Below are 22,328 nucleotides of genomic sequence, written 5' to 3' on the forward strand. Positions count from 1 at the left end.
ACATGTCACAGAGCATGATAGGATTTTATTTGCTTGATTGTATCATGCAGTACACCTGCATGGAAGCATCTGCATTTGTTATGTTTCTCCTACTTATTTATTTAGGTTTTTCTTTGAATTTCTCAGCCGTCTGTATACTAACACCAGAACAAACAGATTTGCACAGGTCTTCGTTCAAATGGAAAAGTGCCACAAACAAGTGAAAATCTGTCTGTTTTCAAGCTTTTAATAATGTTTTGATTACATTTTAATAAGCATTTTAATAAAACATTTTGTCAAATAAATTAAAATTAGATTGGCATTGGCAATGGTACTTTTTTATACTTTACCAAGAAAGCATAGAACCAAACCAAACTGGAATTGTGACACCAAACCCATGAACCAAATTGAACCATGGATTTTTTTGCACTCCTATATGTATGTTTCACCCTAGGTCTCTAATTATTTTTTCCTTAATTTAGCTTTGTGTTTGTTACGTCCCCAAAAAATCCCCAAAGAAGAATCTCCCCAGCCTCATAGTGCAGGGCTTATATTGGGCCACAGGCAGGTGGAGGCAATCAAGCAATTAGGTATTACCTCCACCTGCACTACCCAGGCAAAAAAAAATTAAATTAATAAATAATCAGCAACACTGTTACGTCCCCAGAGGCTGGGGACGTAACAGTGTTGCTGATTATTTATTAATTTAATTTTTAAGCATGTCTTCAAACAACTGAAACAGATTGTTGTGAACACTTATACTGCTAGTGAATTCCACTGTTCAGCCCATAAACCAAATAATCTATTTTCCATGACCACAGTAAACATTTGCATATATGCAAATAAAAAGCGATAAATTCAGTTCCATGACACAGTTAACTTTATGTTGAATGCACAACCGAGCACTGCCTGCAAGTTTATACATTTCTACCTTTCAGAAGTGCTTTGTTCTGCCGTTTCACTACCTGACTCAGCTATATCGCAGCTAAATTCTTCTGAAGTCTGCCAACAAGTTGAGAGAAACACCATTAGAATAGCCATTTTTAGAATCAAAAATGATTTACAAAAGTTATTGCACAACTTCTGTAAAGCTGGACAAAAAGTTGGAACCTGGACTTTGGCCTGACTGCACAGCCAATTGCTTTATCTGTGATTAGTTTCATACACCCAACTTCATACAGTAACTTATAAACACAGTGGCCTATTCAGTAGCTATGCAAGCTGCCTTTAAAAAAGAAAAACATTTTTTGTTTTTAAAAAAAAATACAAATAACACTCATGTTGTTTGCTCAACATAATGTTTTAATGAAAAACTTGTCCCAGAGCTTGGATTAAAGTCCTTTTTACCAAAACATTAGTGTTAAACAAACATTTTTTATTCTTTCATAGGCATGCAAAATGTATTTTCACCATGGAGAAATCAATTCTGGCATGAAAACACAAGAAATCCATATGAACACAGCTGGTATCAGACCTAAGTGTTGAGTGTTATACTAATTAATGAATAAGAACATATTAGTACATATTCATCAGATGTACTAGGTCTGGGTACTAAGACACAAAAAGTTGTTGCAAAAGTGAAATACTATTTTCTTTTTTGGACTCGGCAGACAATGAAAATTTGCTGTTGTTTCAAGCATGCTGGTTTCTAGGTGTGAGTGACTTGGAGTGAATAATATGTTTGTGGGCTGAGACTGTGTTAAGGGTGGCATTTTTTGTTTCATAAAAATCCAGCATTTATAAGGTGGTTTTAACAGTCAGCACTGTGAGCCAATAATACCAGAGAACTTGACAATAGGATCATTTTGAAAAATAAACGTTTACTGATGAATGTGTCTATACATAAAGTAGATACTAGTAAGGTAACAATGCCATATGTGAATGCTATAGAGAAATAATCACAATACTTTATAGAACTGTTCTAATGTGTAATTAATTGTTTATTTAAGACAATGGATAAAACCTAAATCGGTATCATTAATTAAACAATTTCAAACAGAGTGCTTTGAAAACAAGGAAAGATTTGTAATCAAAAGCCTGGTGTGTCATTCACAAATTAATGTACCATCCCACAGAGATAAATTATTAATTTACATGACTGTAGTTGTGCAGTTACAATCATCAGACAAATTATACACAGGTGTTTCAAGGACGAATCACAGCCTTCGAGAGGGGGTCACAATCCACAACTATATGGAGATATCAATACAAGTTCAGAAGAATTTGAATTCAATGTTTTCTGTACATAGCGACCCAAAATGTGCAAGTGTGTTAGCTTTACTAACAAAACCTAATTCTTTTAACAGTTGCTTGGAATTTGCATCAAAGACGTCAGAGAATACATCTGAGGTCCAAGGTCTGTATGCAAATACTATTTTCAGATATAGTCCTATTTAAACCTAACAGAGACCTAATACAGGAACAAATTGTGACGTACAGTAAGTGATCAGTTTTCAGTGATCTATTGCAGAACCAATTTTCTGCTTCTATACTTCCTGTGTGCCTGTTACCACGAGAGTAACAGCACATATTCTGTATAGCAACCATATGGTCAGCTCATATGTTCCTTATGTTGTCTCTGATGCGTTCGCCAATTATCAGGGACTGCCCGCATCGCCTTCATCCTGGCCATTTCTTACGTCTCTACCACCTTTCAGCAGGCTGACCAGATGAACAGGACTGTCTGCCATTAGAGAGACATAGCTCTTGATATTGCACACTATAAAATGGAGTTCCAGTCCTGCTTGCTGATTGGCCCATTCACAGTACCACAGTAAAAGTTCTGCAGATTACTGACAAAAAATAAATTAATCAGAGAACAATATCCTTCTCTCATATGTTTGTAGATCTGGTTAGTAGCATGCATTTCAAATACGTATTTTAACAAATATAATACAGGCATATAATTGTGAAAATTTTTAGTGTGAAAGGAAATATCATGATATTCCTGTTATATATTATAAAAATATACATTTCTGTACTATGACATGACAAGCCACAGGTTCTAATGGCTTGTCGTTCCAACCGTGACTCAAGACTGGGAGCGGTTTCAGTTGTTGGCTGTAGGTGGGGCGCTGTGTCGCCGAATGTCTAAAGGTCTGGAATGCTCAAATGAATCTCAGACATTTGACAGATCGTATAGTGTGATGCAATGCGGGCCTGGGACAGTGCCAAACTGCCTGTGCTGGGGACAGAGAGCAAATACCGTGGCGGTAAATAAAGATACACCCTGGTGATGGGAACAATGCTCATTTAAAGGGACTGGGCTGTCCTGATTGGCTGGGGTCATGGATTTGGCACACTTTCGCATCAAACCAAGATAGGACATTGTTGACAGAGCAAATGGATCATATCCTACCCTATTTTAATGATCCGATAATCCATGTTTAGGTTGGGAAATCAATACTTGTTGCGTCAACACCAGGATATACTGTATGTAACAAACAAAAGCGACAAGAAAAACAGAAAGAACGCAATAGTTGGATAAAACATAGACAATGAAGCTATTTTACGGGAATATAAAGTCCCCCCCACCTTGAAGAAGTAGTTTAGCAATGATGTATGGTCTACATGCAACTGGAAATTGCCTGAGAACAGATTTTTAAAATGTACCGTGTGATGGGTTTTCAAGTGGCATGTTTCATTATGACTATAAACTATAACTGTCCTTTTGGCATACACGCACATTAATTTATGTGTAAACTGAACTGAGTTTGGGATGCGATTGCTGTCATTTACATTTAACTGGGATGAGATCAGATGTGGGCTGTTCCACAAAATATTGGGGTTCCTTCCAGTTCTTATCAGAACTCTACTTGATGATTTCTCTTTCACCTGCAATCTCTGGATGTATCTATTCCTAAACATGTAGAAAGGCAATGTTTAACACCTTTTTGAAAAGTTTTCAGATAAATGATTGTGTGTGTATGCATATGTTACTACCAGCTATACCATCCTGTAATAAAATAATAATAATATTAATAATAATAATAATAATAATAATAATAATAATAAATACACATGCAGGTTTGGCTTTTGTATATAACTTCCAGTGCCCTTACATGCTGAGCTGTTGGAATGAATGCCTACATCTCAAAGTTCCTGTCTGGGACAGGTGGTGGAGCAGGCTCCTCCTCTTCCTCCAGAAGTAGGTTGGGCAATGGAACAGGCTCCTCCCCCTCTGGCAGTGTATGTGACGGCTGGGCAGGGTTCTTGCATTTCTTGCTCACCTGGGCATACATAGCTTTCGGTCCCATGCCCATCATCCATTCCTCCACCCCCTCATCCGCAGTGGGAGGAGACAGCAGGTCTGATCCAGCCCTTCGCATGCTGTCGGACAGGTAAGGCACTGAGGCATTGAACTCTTCCACAGTCTGGTAGCCGTTGCTTTCTCTCTCCTCAGAGGTGGCTGGCCGCAAGTCTTCTAGGCTCTCATAGGTATGCTGCGCTCTGATCCAATGCTGAGGCACGGAGCCGGTGGAACTTTCCGGAACGCCACCGTTGTCTTCCCGTGTCTCCGACTGCCAGAGGGGCCGAACCCGCTCTATTGGGGCGTCTCTCGGGCGACTTGAAATCTCAGAATGGGCTGATGGGAGCCACATGCTCGCTCCCTCCTGCAGTGGGGTAGCTGCTACTCCAGAGGGTGTTGGAACTCTGGCAAAAGCGCGGGCCGGAGACTCGGCTGGGTTCGGTTCATGATTGAGTGAGTTGCCCATGTGATCTGCAGGGAAATGCAGAAGAAGAGAGCAAAACAAAAGAAAAAACAAGACCAGGTTAAAATCTAGTATATGGCTGGACCTAACACACGTGATCCGGCCGACCAATGATGTGACTTCATAACTCGGCCGACCAATGGCGTAACTTCATCACTCACTCAGTCACTCACTCAGTCAGTCACAGACATTCGCGTTTGTAGGGCTGGCCCCGCTGTTGCGGTCCAGCCAACAAACAAATGATTAACAACAACAATAATATTACTAATAATAAAGCAAGAATAATGGTACTAGCCTTTGAAACTGCATTGTTGATGTTAACTGCACAGTTAATGTCCGATGTTAATGCAACTCTGACAATGTCCAATAGGGACTACATGTACTCTATAAGAATCGATTTGACAGTAAACATTTTACTGCATGGAGTTGATATCAGTAGCGAAGGTAATTTTGTCTTGCCTTGGTGGTTCAGTGAATTGGTGTGGCTTCTCCATGGTGTGTACCACACTTGCCCAGATTCCATAGACACCTGAGTGGATTCTCTCTGTGACGTGGGTCTCGGAACTATAGTGAGGAGAAATTTCATTGACGGTAACAGCCAATAACAGCTAATAGCTGAAGCTTACTCAGGTGTGAAAAAGCACTCATGTTAATTGTACAAGATCATCATGTTTGTACAGTGCTGGTGGCTGCCATTAGAAAATAGTGCATTTCGAAACCACAGCTGTCAGAAATTAATTCGTTTTTTAAATTGAAATGCTTGTGTTACCTGAAGCATCACCAATGCCATTTTAAAAACAAACAATGCACGGCAGCATTGCTACAAATCAACATTAGCCTTTGCATCTGCAGACCTGTTTGATACTGATACGAGAGTGACAAAATGGCATAAAATCAGCAGCCATCTACAAAATGTGACAGATTACACTGGGTGTCTGGGGCAAATCTTTTAATGCTACAGATAAAAAGTTTACCTTGTTCATCTTTTGCGACATATTCAAAACAGGGATTCTCTCTGGACATGGCAGTGTCCTCCAGGTTAACCTGTAGGACACAAAACCACATGAAACAACCACAAGAACAGGTGGGTGAATATTCCAAGGAGTTACCAGTAAAATGCAGTTACAGAGACGACGGTGCTAATGTGACACTGCTAACAAAGTCTGCGTCAAGGTCCTGAAAACTGATTCTTTTTTTAAAATGGTGCATATCAGCCAAACAGTTTCCGTGGGCTATTTAAAATACTGTGCATGAATAAGCTATACTATGCAGGCATTTAAACAAAGGAGGTGCCTGTTGTTGTCTCATTGCTGTCCAAGAATCAGACAGAATTAGAAAAAAGGATGGAATAGATGGAGGGAAAATAATAGAGAAAGTGAAGCCAAGAGAGGGAAAGAATTATGAAATAGGTATAAACTAAGCGATACCTGTTTGGTGTGTCAGGCCTAGATAATGCACATTATGCAAACATGAATAAAAGCCCTTGTGTTTGGCCAGCCAAACAACAGAGCTGCTCTGAGGATAGTGTTTGGTAGGCTTTGAATATTTATCATTCTCCTTACTCACCACCTGTATCAGAGACGATGGGGATTTCTCTGTCTGAGAGGGCTCTCTCGGTTCAAATGTCTCTCTGCAAAAGAGATTTGTGACATTGTGAATACATTAGCGATACATGGTAACTACTGTACATCACACCTCTAATTTGTTAGGTTATTCAAAAAGCTCTACAAAGGGTATGGACCACATCTTGCATAGAACAAGCCATTCTTGACTGAAACTCAGGATGTATCTGGTAATATAGGACTGTTAACAACCCAATTCTTTGCCCACGTCGTATCTGAGAATTGTCATGTGAACTATGCCCACTACACGCAACTGTCAGGAAACATAAAACAGAATATCCACAATATTGACATTTCTGGCATTCATTTTACTTATCTCTGTGACTTCACTGGGCTGGAAAAAGCTCATATATTAATGCAAGGCAATAATTCAGTGCCATGGGAGTTTCTGAGGAGTCTGCTACCCTCTTCTGGTTATAAGTGGGACTGATTGACAAATAAGTAGTAAGACCCATCCATCAGACTGAGGTTCTCATGTATTCCATGATCCATAACGTACTAATATCATGTTTTAGACGTTTCCATGTGCATGTGTTGGTGTGGGGAAAAAGGCATCAAAGACTCTCTCTCTCTCTCTCTCTCTCTCACACACACACACACACACACGCATAAACAAACACACACTCACAACTAAGCAGGTTCCCCAAGGTAAAACCCAAGATGAATATATCTGACAGCTAAGCAGTGAAAGAGACATTAAAAGGCAACAGCAGCTGTTCAGTTTTTTTGTCAAGATCCCAGGGTAGATAAAGTAGAGATAACAAGTTTAACGGCTCTTAAATTCTAAACACCTCCCATGTGGGCACAAATGTGTACAATCAAACACAGAGAATGATTTACAGAGTCTATCAACATCATGCCATCATGCCAGCCTACCGCCACAGCGAAGCAAGGCCAAACGATTCACGGCATTCAACACTTGCTTGCAGCATTTTCATTTTAGACCCTGACCAAATTTTTTCTTAAACAACAGGAACAGAATTTGAGGGACTAAAGCAAGTTGTCATCTTTCTGAACCTGTTCTGACCGCACATTGAGACAAGGCCACTCCTGCATCGCAGAGATTCCTGGAGCCGACAAAATCGCCGGGTCTGTTCCTGGAATCCAAAGGGGAGTGGCTGCTATGCCTGACTACCCATGATGCACTGAGCACAAGGTCCAGAAGTTCAGCTCTAGTTTCGGACAAGATATTCTCTCACAGAACTTCACTCAGTATTAAAGGTCTACATTACATTTACATTACATTTATTAAACTATTATTAAACTTATCTAAGGTATACATAACTCAATTTTAAGGCAAATAAAATGGTCGAAGTTGGTATTGTTCCTGTTTGAAAGGGACACATTAGTATCAATATCTTAGTATCAAGGACCAAGATTCCCACAATACTCTAGGCAGAACCCCTTTGTACTGTTTGCTTAACCACAAATGACTGAGCCCAGAGCTCCTTCAGTTTGTTTTATACACCCAATCCTAGCCTAAAGACTTCCACGCTTACCACGTTCAATGTTCCCACTGTACTCTGTGGCTGGAACCATGTGATCAACAGTACACAGAGCCAAGTTTGCTAAATGATTAGACACTGAACAGTGGCCATGAGGTTAATATGTTGTTTTAGAGTGTTCACTGTGAAAGTCTCCAGCTGTAATACTGTAATGCCACCCCATCACACTGCTGAAGCAAAGCAGATGAGGGGTTGCATGGGCTTAGTTGAGAGACCTCTTGGGAAAACTAAGTTGCTGGTGGAAGAGGTGTTAGTGGACTAGAGGGCACTTTTCTCTCCAAACAAAATTTAAAATCCAGTGCCCAGGCACCATGAAACTGGCCTTCTACACCTGGCTGCCTAATCACTTTCGACATCTGATTGGTTACAGCCTCTGGATGTCCTACCAGTGATTTGTCAGCACCAGAACGGTCCTGCCCACAAGTTAATATTTTTTAAATGAATTTTTTTTTTCAGTTTCATTTTTTTGAGAATATTTGCATGACACTGCCCAAAGGCAACTACTGGGCCAGCAGACAGGCTTAATCCAGAGGAGGCCACGTGAGGAAGGACAAACCGAGGACTGACCTGTTGCACTGGGAGCAGATGGCGAGGAATTTTATGAGTGCGATGAGACAGAGCAGGGCAGCGAGGATTAACTCCGGGGACAGTGACCTCGCGGCTGTCCAGCCCAATGCCAGCATCGCGACTGGGGCCATGCTGCTACGTAACGTCCTCTCTGGAGGAGAAAAACAAAGATGGCACTGGGAAAAAAGACATCACAACTGTACAGCGTGACAGAAAGGATCACATAGGCTTAAGTTTGGTGCCAAGGTGCATTCATGAAAAATGTTTTTATTTCCTTGAGCCAATCAGCAAAGGATGTGCAACTAAGTACTAAATTTGATGACTTTATTTCAGATTATGTATTTTGTCCAATTGCTTTTGGTCACCTTAAACTCATAAGCTTTCGGCACATTTAACATTAAAGCATTATTATGGTTTGTCTTTTTGTATATAATTATATATGTGCGTGATTCCACAGTTCCTCTTTAAAAAAAAGTTGGGCCAGAGTACCGAGACACACTTTTGTGGGAAAAAAAACAATTATTTTGATGGTTACATTTTAATTTCCCAGATGGGGAAATTATGCACACTAAAGGAGGAAACAAAACAGAAACAGTGGCATTGTGCCCTTGAGCAAGGCTTAACTTCGATTGCTTCAGTAAATATCCAGCTGTATAGATAGATTGGGTGTTAGTAGTGTATGCATAATGCAATGCAAGTGAAACTTTGGCAGCCCAAGTTTGTATTGTTTTATTTTTCATATTTGCTTTTGCTTTTAAGGTTAGGCAGATGTGCTTGCTTGACTATTCACACCGGAACACCACAACTGAGGGACATGGATTCTATTACTTTTGCTCCCCCAAAACGGGGGGAATATTTATAAAAAGAGCAGTAATTCCTACACGGATCACCCAATGTGGATGTAAATACCCTCAAATTAAAGCTGACAGCGTGCACTCTCACACACATACACACACACCTCCTATGTCAGGCCATTTACAAAGAAAGAGAAACTGCTGCAATGTTGATTGTTCTTATATGACAAACAATCTAATCCAACGGAGTGTGCTACACGCCCTTACTGTGTGTGTGACTGAGGAGGGATTGATTCAACAACAATGCCTGAACACGAACTAACACCTAAGCCTGCCTGAAAAACAACTATGTCTTTACAAACTCTTGAATTTCGAGTCATATTACTGGGCAATATTTCAGAAAAAATCACCGTTATGACTTGAGCACCCACATACTAGGTTGATTCAACACAGAGATCTCTATTTACAACACTGGTTACACATTGATAGGCTGGGATAAGTAAAGGGCAAACGTTCACCACAAGAAAGAATAATTAGAACACGTGTTTTTGTTCTCTTAAGAGAAACTTACAAAATAATACCCAGCCTGTGCAATTAGAGGTGCTGCCACATTTCACTATCATCTGCGAGTGTAACCTCAGCAGTTCAGTTGTCTGTTCAGCCAGTGCATGGGGTGGACTGTACCCCCCAGCCGTGTGCAATTAGGAAACAGTAAAGTAGGAAAAGAACACCGAGACGGAGAGTTCAGTCTGCAGCTGTCGTTGGGAGGGTTTAGGACAGTGAAGAACGCCAATACTTACAGTCTTTCGAGGGCTGTCGGCACTGAGCGATGGTCGTGGTGACCACACAGCACGGTCACGGACAGTACTGGCACAATATCACCTCCACACCCTCCTGCGTCTGCATGCCTCTCTTTCACTTTTTTCTCTCTCTTCCTTCTCTCTCTCTCTTTCTTACTCTCTTCCTCTTTCTCTGACTTACTACATCTCTCCCTGTCTCTCTCTCTTCCTATAAAATCCTCCTCTCAGTTGCCTCCTAGTTGCCACCTCTCTCATGCCGTTGACTTTCATTCGCTAGTGAGTCACTTTTGATCACACTGTGGAGAAGGAAAAAAGAAAAACTGTCCAGACATACTTCCTCATTCTCTCGCTTGCTCGCTCACCTCTCTCTCTTTGAATAAATGAGTACATATTGTATGTCATATTTTCCTAAGCTCTCTTATTTAATCTTTCTTTTATAACTTGATCTGGGCTGGGAATAGTGTAAGTTAAGACACACACACACACACATACACACACACTCTTTTTAATGTATTCTAATGAATAATGTGTGCAATTAAATAGTATTTTCTCTATGAATTTGGGAATGCCCAATCAATACCAATTCAAATTGAAATGCTGCATCATTCACAGGCAGATTGCAGGTGCCTGACCGACCAGAGGAAGTGCTAGAGAGAAAGTATTTAGGGAAGACATTTTTGTTTGCTCAAGAATTACTGCCAAGGTTACATCCTGGCAGAACAAGAAAATCAAGTAACTTCAAACCCTCAAGCTTATGGAATATTTAACAGGGCAACATTATTTGGGTTTGACATTTTGTATATGGTTCCATATGTATATGATTACACAATGTATTCCTCTTTACAAAAGCTGGGCTGAAGAGTGCCTAGCAACAGATTTTAGGCGGGAAAAATGTAATCACATTGAATGTTGAATTTCAATTCTTCTGCTTGGGTAAATGATGCAGGTTAAAGAAGGTAACGAAATAGAAACACTGCCAACGCACCCTTGACCAAGATGCTTAACCTTGAAAGCTTCAGCAAATGTCCAGCTGTGTAGATAGATTGTGTGTTAGCAATGTAAGATGTGTAAGTCACTGTGGATGAGATTTTCCATTAAATGCCTAAAATGTAATGTAAGTGAAACTTGGCCAGTCCAAATTTGCGTTGCTTTATTATTGCCTTTGCTTTTGAGGTTAGAAAGAGACTTGCTTCCTTGCTATAAAACTTAGTAAAAGTCTGCAACATCTTTCAGTGTGAACATTTTGACATCCCGGTTAATTTCTTTGTTTCAAGATTATGTTTCATAACTGCATTTCCCGAGTCAACCATGGGTGTGAGGCATATAAATACATGCGTTCTATTCATTCAAAGATTTTGATTTTCCTTTGTGAGACAATGTTCAAAATAGTTTTGCATACCCATCTGCTTTTGTTTGCGTAGTTGACTTAAATCCATCCATTGACAGCAGTGATATGATACGACTGTTGGGAACTGGGCAATTAAACAAGAACAATACACCTTACCCTTAGTCCCTCAGATGGCGTGAAGTGCGCTTTTCAGTGGAATTACAGTATCGGAGCGAGAAAAGGACATTTACTGTGGAGCAGACAATGTAAGAAGAAATGAAATGAAAAGTTCTCATTTTCAGCAAGCACAGCAGTGCCAGAAAATTAATAGTCATTTTGTAACATCAGTCATAAATTTTCTAAATTGTAAATGGTAAAACAGTCACTTTATTTACATTCATTGAACATCAACTAAACAAGCACATTGCATAATACGATAAAACATTACCTTGTGCTTTTTTGTTCTTTGTGTTTTCATTCTATTCCAACACATACTAGATTTTACTGTTTGGTGGTAAATGTGCATTCAATATTGATGTGATTAGAATTACATAGCAAATAAAGTTGTTATAATGCTGTGTAACTTAAATCATTTTCTATGCAAGTGCAACTCAAACTATATGTAATGATATCCAGCGATATCATATTTGTAAATGCTTTTGATTATGAGACTTGTTCCTCCTGGTCCTTGACTAGTTTTTCCTCTAAGTCACACTAGAGGGAATCTAGTCCCCCCCGCATCGCCTATTAAAAATTATGTCATGTAGCCAGTGCGTACCCAATTAGCGTAAACTAAGAGTTGTTGTTGTGCTGCCAAATTAACGTAGGGCCATTCAATCAGCCTTCGTCCTACACTTTAACTTGCGAATAATTTCACGCATTACTTTTCCACCTCGCTGACACGTCAGGTGAGTTCAGCAGTCATTCAGATGAATTCAGGAAAGAGCATTAAGCTGGTGACTCACTGAGTAGCTCAGCTGGTAAAGCCACTTCTAAATGAATGAATGCAGGCTGGTCTCTATACAGTACTCCCAGATTTGGATCTTGGCCTCAACAGTGGGACTCAACTGGGTTTGTTCCCCCAGAGACTGATTTCCTTTTACGTTTCATCAATAACATTTGCAGCATTTTTCTATATCTAGTTTTGTCATTGAAGAATGTGTCACTCCTCAAGTGATTAACCGCTTTGCCTTCAAGACTGCTTGAACTGCAGGGTAAGTTGATCTTTATCTGCAGGGCTGTTTTGTGTGTGTGCGTGCGTGCGTGCGTGCGTGCGTGCGTGCGTGCGTGCGTGTGTGAGTAGCAGAAGTATCAACTGGTGATTCCAAAAGTTGGTAAAAAAAAATGAGATGGAAAGATATTTTTCAAATTATTATTAAGGCAAGAGTAACAATGGATTTAACTTTGCTAAAAAAAATCTTTCTCAACGTTTTCCTACACATAAGTGCAAGCTTCTCACATTTTTGTCACAAATGAAGTTTAGTAATTGTGAGTAAAACTCACAAAACTGTGTTTCTAAAGAAAAAATAATTCTAGCTTTTTATTGTTCATCAAAGTTAATGACAAATGTTGGTTGAATCCCAGGCATTTACTTTTAAAATCTATGCCAGACCATTAATGTTTAGTGAAATCACTTGCTATGAGTTTACATTCAAAACTGTTCAGTTTTTCTTTAAATCTACAATAATTACAGTTTCAATAATGAGGCAAGCTGCTACCATTTGTTATGGGAAATGCAAGCCCTTAAAGTAAAAAAAAAATGACATTGTCAAATTACAAATGCCAGAAAAAAACACAGGTAACTATGATTAATTTCTCATTTTGATTGGTTGTTTATTCCATTCTGGCCCGGACGCAGGTGCAGCCCACAGTGACGGAGATGAAGGAGGCCTTGTAGCAGTCAAGCGTCTTGTTGAAGTGCAGCACCAGCTGGTTCTGTGCTATAGGCACAGAGTTCAGCTTAACTTCATGCTGGGCCCAGTCAGGCCTGCTGTTGGGGTCTATGCAATAGTTGGAGCTGCAGACTGCCTCGGAGATAGTCTTGGGGATCCTCTTCTCCTCAAAGTTTATCCTAGGAAAGGAGGCGCACAGAGTGATATTTTATACGGGTTGCTGTCAGGGTTTTGTAAAATATACAAATCTACTCTGATAAATGCATCCACCTCTGAATGAATGTTTTTGTCAACTTCTGTACAGCTCAATTGTTTTTTTAATCTACATATCACTTTCATCCAATTGACCATTAACTTTTATCAAATATCCACTGATAGATTTGATGCTTGCGATGCAGATATTAAACTAAAATACCCATACAGTGTACTTTGTTGTGTAGCTGGGATAATTTATAAGCTTTCTTTTCCCCCACAACAATACTGTGGCAGAATCTGCCCAGCTCAGGCAACAGGTGTATTGGTGGTTTGATAAAAACAAGAAGCTGACGGTTTGAATTCTGAGACCCTCTTCCTCCGTATCACCCTCATGCAAACATACAGCTAAATTAGCCTCTGAGGGCTAATCTCTGATTCAGCATCAACACCATTACAGTGTGGCTCACCTCCATGTCCAGGGAGACAGGGACCTGGTGTGAATGTTGCTGTTCCCCACCAGAACACCAGGGGTCACTGCCTGGTAATTATGCGTCACCTTCAGCTTGGCGTTGCAGACGCTTTTGCCCTCGCGGTTCGCCTGTGTGGTCATCAAGAGGACGGCCAGGCAGCAGGCCACCTGAGGGTTCAAGGACAGATGCTGTCAATCTCTTCCTAATTGAGTTTATACATATTTTATTGAAAATGGGCATTGTAAAATTAGTATTTCTGAATATATCTCAGAATTACCATATTGACAGTAGGTGGTGCAGCATTTATAGGAGAATTTTTGTTAATTCTTTAATGAAAAACATATTTCACATGAACCTTGAGACGCACTTAAATATGTCTTGGTCTGTAAGTGGCTCCCCACACACAGTTTAGAATTAACGACTCAAAAGCCACAGATTGAATTGTTCAGAAGTGGTCAGACAATCAATAAGATTCAGTTACAGCAGCTGCCCTCAATTGGTCTCCATATACAAGAGTTTCAGCCAGACTGCAATGAGAAAGGCTGACTCATCCAGTGCCAATGCTGTGAAATTAGTTACATTTTCACAATTTTCGGGGTTGTTTCAGAAGAATAATAATACTGGATAAAGAGTAAAGCTACTGTAACACTGAATAAAGATACCACAACCCTGCAAGTTAACTTATATATTTTCCACCACATAAAACGTTAGATTTATAATAACGGAAATATCTGATTGATGCAACTACATAGATTGATAAGGAACAACAGAGATTTTCCTTTCCTCTCCTAACAAGTGGCACAAGATGACACGTTAGAATGCTATGTTACTGGACATTGAGATCTTGAAATGTGGGCTCATGATATAAGTTTTGGCCACAAGAGCACATTAAGTCTCTGCAGTTATCACAAGAAATAGTTTTATGACACAAAACTAGTTAACATCAGAAAATTTAGAATGAAATACCTAAAAATAAATAGATAAAATTGTACAAAAACTTGCCTGGAAGGGCTAATTAAGTAAGGGCTACAGAAAACGTCTACCCGAGTCTTTAGATAATCAAACTGATATGGAAAGAGCAATACAATATTTTACTTTCCATGGTTTATCTGTGTACGTCTACGCTGTCCATATACGGTTCGTCTGTCACTTATTCCTGAGACTAACAGTGACATTCTCCACTTTTCTATATGTTCAGAATAAGGGTGTCCACTAGGTGATTGTAATGAATATAATGGCACGCCTGGTCAACAGCCTCTGTCCAACAACAGCTGGGGAAAGTTTTTTCTCTACACGAAAAATAAATTAGATCCAAACCACTGCAGTAAGCTAATTCTTCCTAATTCATATTAATGATGCCAAATGAGTGCATGAGTATCATGGTGAATTGGATATAGAAATGTAAAAAGGTCTGTACTTACCATACATGCTTTTCTTAAGAGAACCATCTTTTTCCTCTGTTCTTCTTCTCTATTCGGTTCAGAGTCATGCTGTGTCACTCGCTCTCTTATAACCCCTGATTTGATCCGTGGTTTATCTGATTGATCGAGGTGACAAAAAACCAAAGTGATGATAAGCTGCTAAAAATTAAAAATCAGTTAGCGCTTATCTGAACATGATAGTGTTTGATCAGCGGAAATCATTGCAGGGAGATTCCTGTCAGATTAAAAGTTTGAAACGAGGTCAGGTGACTTCAAGAGGGCTGATAGCATGGGGGAGTCCTGACCAGCGTAAAATATTACTGCAACTTTCTACAACACTTTAATATTGTTTTATATGATAGTGCACATTTCAACTTTATATGAGATTTTTAAAAAAATTATTTTATACCACACAAACTACAATAGGTCTCGAGCACACATGATTTCCATGTAAGAAAGTGTATCAAGGATGCATCTACGAACCAGTGTGGCATATATGTTCTGAAATCATATTAAAAAATTGTTAGCATTGTACAACGTTTATTTTCATATTCACTTTTGGCTTTTAAAAATCTCCAAACAGCCAGTTTATCAACATATGCTTCCCTTCCCTTTGTTGTCTGATGGACAGGCCAGAAAACACAATTCCTCAATCGGTAAAGGATTTTGGTCACATCCTCTGCTTCTGAGCAAACAGTTGTTTTAAGCATGTCAAAAAACCACCCAAATTGAACTTCTTCGTGAAACTGTCCCTAACCTATTTTCGGCTGTCCATTTAAGACTTTATTAGTAATGCAAATGGAACACCAGCGTAATGTGCTCAGAACTTTATAAACGCTTTATTTGTTCCTTTTTTATTACTTTTGAATACAGCAGGAACCATTGGATTTTGCCTCAGAAACAATGTGGTGACACAGATATAATACCAAAGTGATGTGCTGTAGTGTCAGTTTCTAAGAGTGATCTTGTTTTCATTGTTTTTAGGCCAAGCTTTTCGTCATATTTTTGCAGGTAAAATGATAACAATACAATGGCAATAGCAATATAATGCAACATTTATATTTTTCTGAATTTTGACTTTCAAAATGATTTTGAAAATTCCTTCTAATATAATATTTTTTTGTTGAAGTAACTTCTTATTTCTCTTGACGTTGCAATTAACCCTCTTTTTACCATATATTTCATTTGATCGCTGATTTTGTTCAATGGAATTATAAGTTGTTTTTGTTACTGAAAAGTATTCACAGTATCCTTGTTTAAAGGTGCTACAGTATGAACACTAGTACATTTTTCATTGTGAAGAAATGTACAAAGCATTTTATGGATCAGTGCTCTTAAAGAGTTTAAACCAACCCAATGAGGGGAAATCAACCAAAATGTTAAATAATGTTTGTTGCTTAATGATATGCATTGTGAATGGTGAAATAATATGGAATAATGCTGTCATCTGTATCCAGATTTTCACCCTAAACTTTACTTTTTCTTGTTTAATACAGCTATGCGATAGGAGATATGTTCACAGCCCAAATCCAGGTGAACTCACATGCTTGTTGTAATGGTAATAGGCATAGTACACCACCCATGATTATGATTGATGACACAAAAGCCGCGTTTCCACCAAAATTACCCGGAACTTTCAGTCCCAGGAACTACTTTACCAGGAACTAAAAGGTTCCTTCAGCCAATGGTTGTCTGCGTTTCCACCGGGGTCTAAAGTACCGCGAAGATTAGGCAAATTAGCTCACTGACGTTGTCGTCGGTCCATCTGTCATATGATTTCTTCTGTAACCCCATACTACCACCGAAGTAGCCTACATTATTTTCTAATAACCGGGACAGCCCGGAGGGGTTTATTCCACTTATATACAACGGGTTACCAACAATGACTATATATGGTTACTTTTGTATTTATTGATTTTCATATATCCTCTCAAACACATTCATTAACAGCAGAAAACATGCACACGTTGTAAACAATTTGCTGTTTTATTACTTTCTCGTCGTCAATTCCATATAGGCTAATCGCAAAATGACAAGAATAGAACGAAAACTCGGACTTGCGTGAAAATGTAAATTAGTAGTGGTACAGCCACCGTTTGCTTTCCTTCGAAGTTACTGCTAGCCGAGCAGCGAAGTGTGCCCTCCAGATGCGAACCATGCACCATAAATGAGTCCATAGTCTTCCTGGTCTTTTCGTGGAATTGAAAAATGGCAGTAAAATTGAGTAAAATTACGGCAGTCTGAAAAAGCTAAAGGGAAGATTACTAGAATTAACCTGTTATTTTACCCGGATAAAAAGTGCGGAAGGTGATTTCCAGTTTGCTTGTACTGTATCACCAATGTTAATTATGCAGAACTACCGCATACCTCACATAACTGTATCAAACGTTTTGAGTCAACAACGGGCTAACAAAGAAAATCCGGAAGAAAATATTCAGCAACCGAATTAATCCGTTTGAATGTTTTGGTAGCCTACGTAATATGCTGTCCCAGCACGAATGCTTAGCATTTTATAAAACGAATACTAAAGCAAGAAAAGAACAGAAGAGCACACGTTATAATTCCAAGACGTTGGCAGGCTATAACCAAAAGTAGGCTACTGCGCCGCATAACATACAAGTTTGATTTGAAGTTATTATGAAAATAAATTGGTTTTCCGCTGCATATTTTCAAACATGGCGGGTAATGGCGGAAAATAAATACAACACAAATGCTACGAGTACTCGACCAATCAGAAATGTTCAGCGCTGCAAGCTCCACCCAAAAGGTTCCTGTACTTTCGGAAAGTACTACCCCCCGAGCAGGAACGTTTTGGGGGGTAAAACAAAGCCCCCAGAACTAAATTTAGACCCTAGTTCCTGCGGTGGAAACGCACTGAGTTCCTCAAAAGGTTCCTAGTTCCGGGGTATAGTTCCTGCGGTGGAAACGCGGCTATACTTATCCCGGATGTGCCTTTCAGTTGCGGGATGCTAACTGTACTAAGTGGTTTCTGCCAGTGGGTATGCACTCCCTTAAATTATATCACGTTCTTTGATGCTACTCCCGATGTACAGTAGAGGGCAGCAGGTTAGCTTAATATGCTGTTCTGTAAACGAGAATGGACTGTGGCGTCCACAGCCAGTGAATCAGATGAGGAAGCTGTGCTTGAGGAGGAAAATATACTTGGCACTTAAAAGTTGTAGATTGGGAAATAATAATAATAAAAGAATGTTTTCATTTGACAGTTGGGAAAAAAAGCTAAAACATACAAGTGAGTGGGAAACATCAGCCTCAGAATTAAAGTTTTGTCACTTAACCACTGCTACCACAGAGCTGTGCACATAAGTAGACCTACAACAAGCCAGGTTTTTAGCATTGAGGAATGCTAACAAATGCCAATGTAAATACATTTTGAGACCAGTGTGGAAACATACACATCAAAACATTGTGGAAATGCAACTGTTTTTAATCATTGTCTGCCACCTTTGACATACTTACGAAGTCTATGCATTGAGGCGGCATGCATGAGCCTTTGCTGGACTGAAACCTGGAACCTTTGCAGGTCGTCTGCATTGCAACCTAGTAACAACACAGGACATAAATTCAAGGTAGAGTAGACCACTATATACACTCTCAGAAATAAAGGTACAGAGGAGGTACATTTAGATGTTTTACCTATCCTGAAAGTACAATAATGCTCTATTTGCATACTAATAAGCAGAACATGAAAATTATTATTTTTTTCTATCTGTTAGCTCTGAGCAGAATCGAAATTTAAAAAAATTCTGTTCTTTTGTTCTGCCCACAATATAATGTTCCTGAATTGTCTAGAAGGAAAGAAAAACTGGTTAATTTTGCTCCCTTTCTCCCACTTCACAAACATTGAGACCAGCCTACTAGCCTGTCTATTTGCGACCAGGTTTCTGAAAATAATAATGAACACGGGTAAAGTGAAGTTATTTTTAGTAGTGCAGAAGTCATTTTATGAGATGCAAGTGGCTTTTGACTGCTATATTAATCACCACTGCCTACACTGAATGCCTGCTGCCACCACAATTTTAGGCCATCGCACGGAACGTGATATAGACTGGTCTACTCTAAATAAGCCCTATCAGACTTATTTAGGGTCCTATCAGACTTATTTCAAAGTGAAAAGGATGTTTCTACCATCTCTAAAACTACGCTATAACTTGATCGTTTCTGTATTGACAGTTGCTTATCAGTAACCAATGCTAAAGCTTGATCGTCCGTTATTTTTTCATGATGGCTTGATAATTCATTTGTCACATAAAACAAACACCTATATAAAGTAGTAATTAAGTATTATTTTCATATTTAATAATGACTAGCCTACTTGTTTTTTTTGTTTTTTTTTGTTGTTTACCAGTGCTGTCGATCTGCATGGATCTACAGTACTAGGGCCAGCGGAAGTGTAAGCAAAGCATTGTTGAATTTCACGGTAGAAAAGAAATAATGTCATGGATACCTAAATTTTCACTTAACGTTTTTCCTCAGGAGCTCAGGATCGATGTTGATTTTGTTTTTGGTTTTGCTTTTGTTCCCGCAAAAATGCCTTTCATTTCTGGTTTTCATTTTTGTTTCTGTTATCATTTTCAAGCCTTCTAATAAGTGCTTTTAACAAGCAAAAATGTACAAAGGAATTATGTATTGCTAGCTTGCAGTAAAATTATGTGCCTGTATGGTACCATTCCAGTGACAAGCATTTGTAACAATCTGTACTTTTTTCTGAACGTGGTCATGCAAAATATAAATAGCATATAATGTGTTTATTTTCATTTCCTCTCATATTACATGCAGTTTAGGGAAAAAATGATAAAAACTGCAAACTGTTTATTAAAGGCAACAAAATTTGTTAACTTTTGAATAAGAGTTAAAAGAAAAAAATGTTGCAAGATGCATGTCAATTTAATTCTCTCACAGGAGTACAATGTCAGGAAACCATAATGATGGAACTAAATGACATCATTTGTCATGAGGACATACATATGTGTACCAACTTTAACAGAATTTTGTCATTAAAATTCTAATTGATAAATTATAACAATGTCAATTATATAAGGTATTATGAATGGCAACATGATATAGGCAAATATGGTCAAATCAATGGTACAGTGGGTGTTTGGACTTATCTCACAGTCATTATAAATCGACTAATTATGAGAATAAATTAGCTTTTTACAACCATGTTACAATTGGTTGAAAATTCAAGATTCACTTTAAAGAGGATGTTCTAAAGTATAAATAAGTTATATATCCATAGGTCAAGCAGTTAAGGAGAAGACATTAAACTGCCTGACCTACTGAAGTTTATTAAGCAGTGTTTACAAAGTGCTGTGGACTTTCAGGACATAATACATATAATTAATTTAAGTAGTTCAAAGAAGAACATGAACATACATGCTGCATTAACAGTAACTGAAGAACATAAAATGAAATGTTAAACAATGTACAGGGGTGCCTAAAAAGATCTTAATAACTAGTAGTAGAGACAATTGAGAGATGCCTCTGAAACCCTTAAAATTGCATTTGCAATCCAAGAAGCCAACACTACTGCACCAGAAAAAAGGAAATACGGTGTTATTGTGGAAGACTGATACTCTGAAAAGTGCATAATTTTTAAAGTGAAATTAAATTTCTGTACTAATATCACAGGCAGGGACCAGAGCTGTATAACTCTGTAATACTCCCCACCCCCAAAACACCATTTGACATCTGGCCATATACGCTGAAGAGGAGGATTTTTGCCAGTAATGATGTGGCTTAGAGCCAAATGTTTGCAATACATGTCAATAGGAAATTACTGTAGAGTTTCATTGGTAGCACGCGGTAAGCAGTGCATGCACTCACAAAGGTTGTGGTTTCAATACTGTGCAGCCTTCTTACATCATGAGAAGCTTGGAGTGATTCTTCACTTCAAAATGCACAGGGAAGTAGACTTCACTGAAATAGCTAAAAACATCGGTCAGAGACAAAGCCAAAGCATTGGGTACGTCAAAATCAACTGCTGGACACTGTTGGGAAACAAGAACGCACTTGTGAGCTCAGCAATAGCAGGCAACCGCATATACCACAGAAGACCACCGTAGTGGATGACTGAAGAATACTGTCACTTGTGACAAAAAAAACAAAAATTTTTAACTGTCAAACAGATCTAGAACCCTCAGTTTTGATGCTATAGTAAAACTTTCACAGACCACCTCTTCCATAAGGAGTCAAGGGTTCAAATAACTGACTCTCCTTCTCCTCAAATATAGCGGTGATGAATTGGGTGTGCAGATTCTTTGTAAACAACATCCAAAACAACATTCAAATAAGGTTCACGCTATCACCCCCAGATCCCCTCCCCGCCCCGACCAACCAGTAGGAGTCGCTAAGGCAACGATCAGGACTCATACCCTCATCGGCTTCCCACCCACGAACACTGCCACTGCCACTACCCGGGTCTCTGCAGTGGTATACCTCTACAATACCTAGACGGCCTTTGGTTACAAATCTTTATTTGCAGTAGTGTGTTATGCCCAGCTCGGTTAGGCCATAACAAAGAAAGGGAGGTCCACATGGTAGCAACAGTTTTCTTAACAAAAGTGTATTAAACTAAATCAAGAAAATAGAGTGTGGAATCAGTAATCAGGAAGCATATGCATGTGTGGATGCAATAAAAACAGTATGGTGTGTGTAGGTGTTGAAGGGTGCAACAAACAAAGAAAAACCAAACAAAATGGAGGTGCCCAGGTATCAGCTGGCCAGAGAATCGGGAGAGGGCCTAGTCAGCTACAAGAAGGCCTTTTATGCCTTCTCCCCCATAGGTACAGCTAATCAAGGGCAGAGCCAGTCACTCAAACTGGATCCTATGGCACAGGACCTTAAAGAGACAGAACAGGGAGTTACAAACAGGAAGTTCTAGACAAACAGGGAGGGCAGACGGCAGACTGGTGTTGACCCTGCCTCCACATATACTTCAAAAATTGTAGGGCCCAGATCAACGCCAGTGTCTCCTTTTCCAAGACTGAATAGTTCAACTGATGACGATTGAACTTATGTGAG

General features: G+C 39.2%; 2 protein-coding genes across 2 annotated transcripts; both read right to left on the reverse strand.

Annotated features, from left to right (window-relative positions):
* Positions 1-1,237: 1,237 nt before the first annotated feature.
* LOC118210230 lies at positions 1,238-10,314 on the reverse strand. Its single transcript, XM_035386283.1, has 6 exons — positions 9,980-10,314; positions 8,386-8,536; positions 6,258-6,321; positions 5,666-5,735; positions 5,151-5,255; positions 1,238-4,699 (listed from the first exon to the last, which is right to left on the reverse strand). Exons 2-6 carry the CDS (start codon positions 8,514-8,516, stop codon positions 4,065-4,067), a joined length of 1,005 nt encoding a protein of 334 aa, XP_035242174.1. The 5' UTR covers positions 8,517-8,536; positions 9,980-10,314; the 3' UTR covers positions 1,238-4,064.
* A 2,780-nt stretch (positions 10,315-13,094) lies between these two features.
* il17a/f2 (interleukin 17a/f2) lies at positions 13,095-15,336 on the reverse strand. The gene is made up of 3 exons (XM_035386409.1): positions 15,285-15,336; positions 13,861-14,030; positions 13,095-13,377 (listed from the first exon to the last, which is right to left on the reverse strand). Exons 1-3 carry the CDS (start codon positions 15,309-15,311, stop codon positions 13,140-13,142), a joined length of 435 nt encoding a protein of 144 aa, XP_035242300.1. The 5' UTR covers positions 15,312-15,336; the 3' UTR covers positions 13,095-13,139.
* Positions 15,337-22,328: the final 6,992 nt, after the last annotated feature.

This window comes from Anguilla anguilla, chromosome 1 (assembly GCF_013347855.1).
Source record: "Anguilla anguilla isolate fAngAng1 chromosome 1, fAngAng1.pri, whole genome shotgun sequence".
NCBI classification, from domain to species: Eukaryota; Metazoa; Chordata; class Actinopteri; order Anguilliformes; family Anguillidae; genus Anguilla; species Anguilla anguilla.

Bases quoted from the DNA above. Each gene is read 5' to 3' on its own strand.
- LOC118210230 (XM_035386283.1), bottom strand. From the start codon at position 8,516: ATGGCCCCAGTCGCGATGCTGGCATTGGGCTGGACAGCCGCGAGGTCA. The intron at 5,736-6,257 runs GTGAGTAAGGAG...TGTGTCCTACAG, and splicing joins CATCGTCTCTGATACAGGTG to GTTAACCTGGAGGACACTGC. The intron at 4,700-5,150 runs GCAAGACAAAAT...ATTTCCCTGCAG, and splicing joins CAATTCACTGAACCACCAAG to ATCACATGGGCAACTCACTC.
- il17a/f2 (XM_035386409.1), bottom strand. From the start codon at position 15,311: ATGGTTCTCTTAAGAAAAGCATGTATG. The intron at 14,031-15,284 runs GTAAGTACAGAC...TTGAACCCTCAG, and splicing joins TCTTAAGAAAAGCATGTATG to GTGGCCTGCTGCCTGGCCGT. The intron at 13,378-13,860 runs GTGAGCCACACT...CTCCTTTCCTAG, and splicing joins CTGTCTCCCTGGACATGGAG to GATAAACTTTGAGGAGAAGA.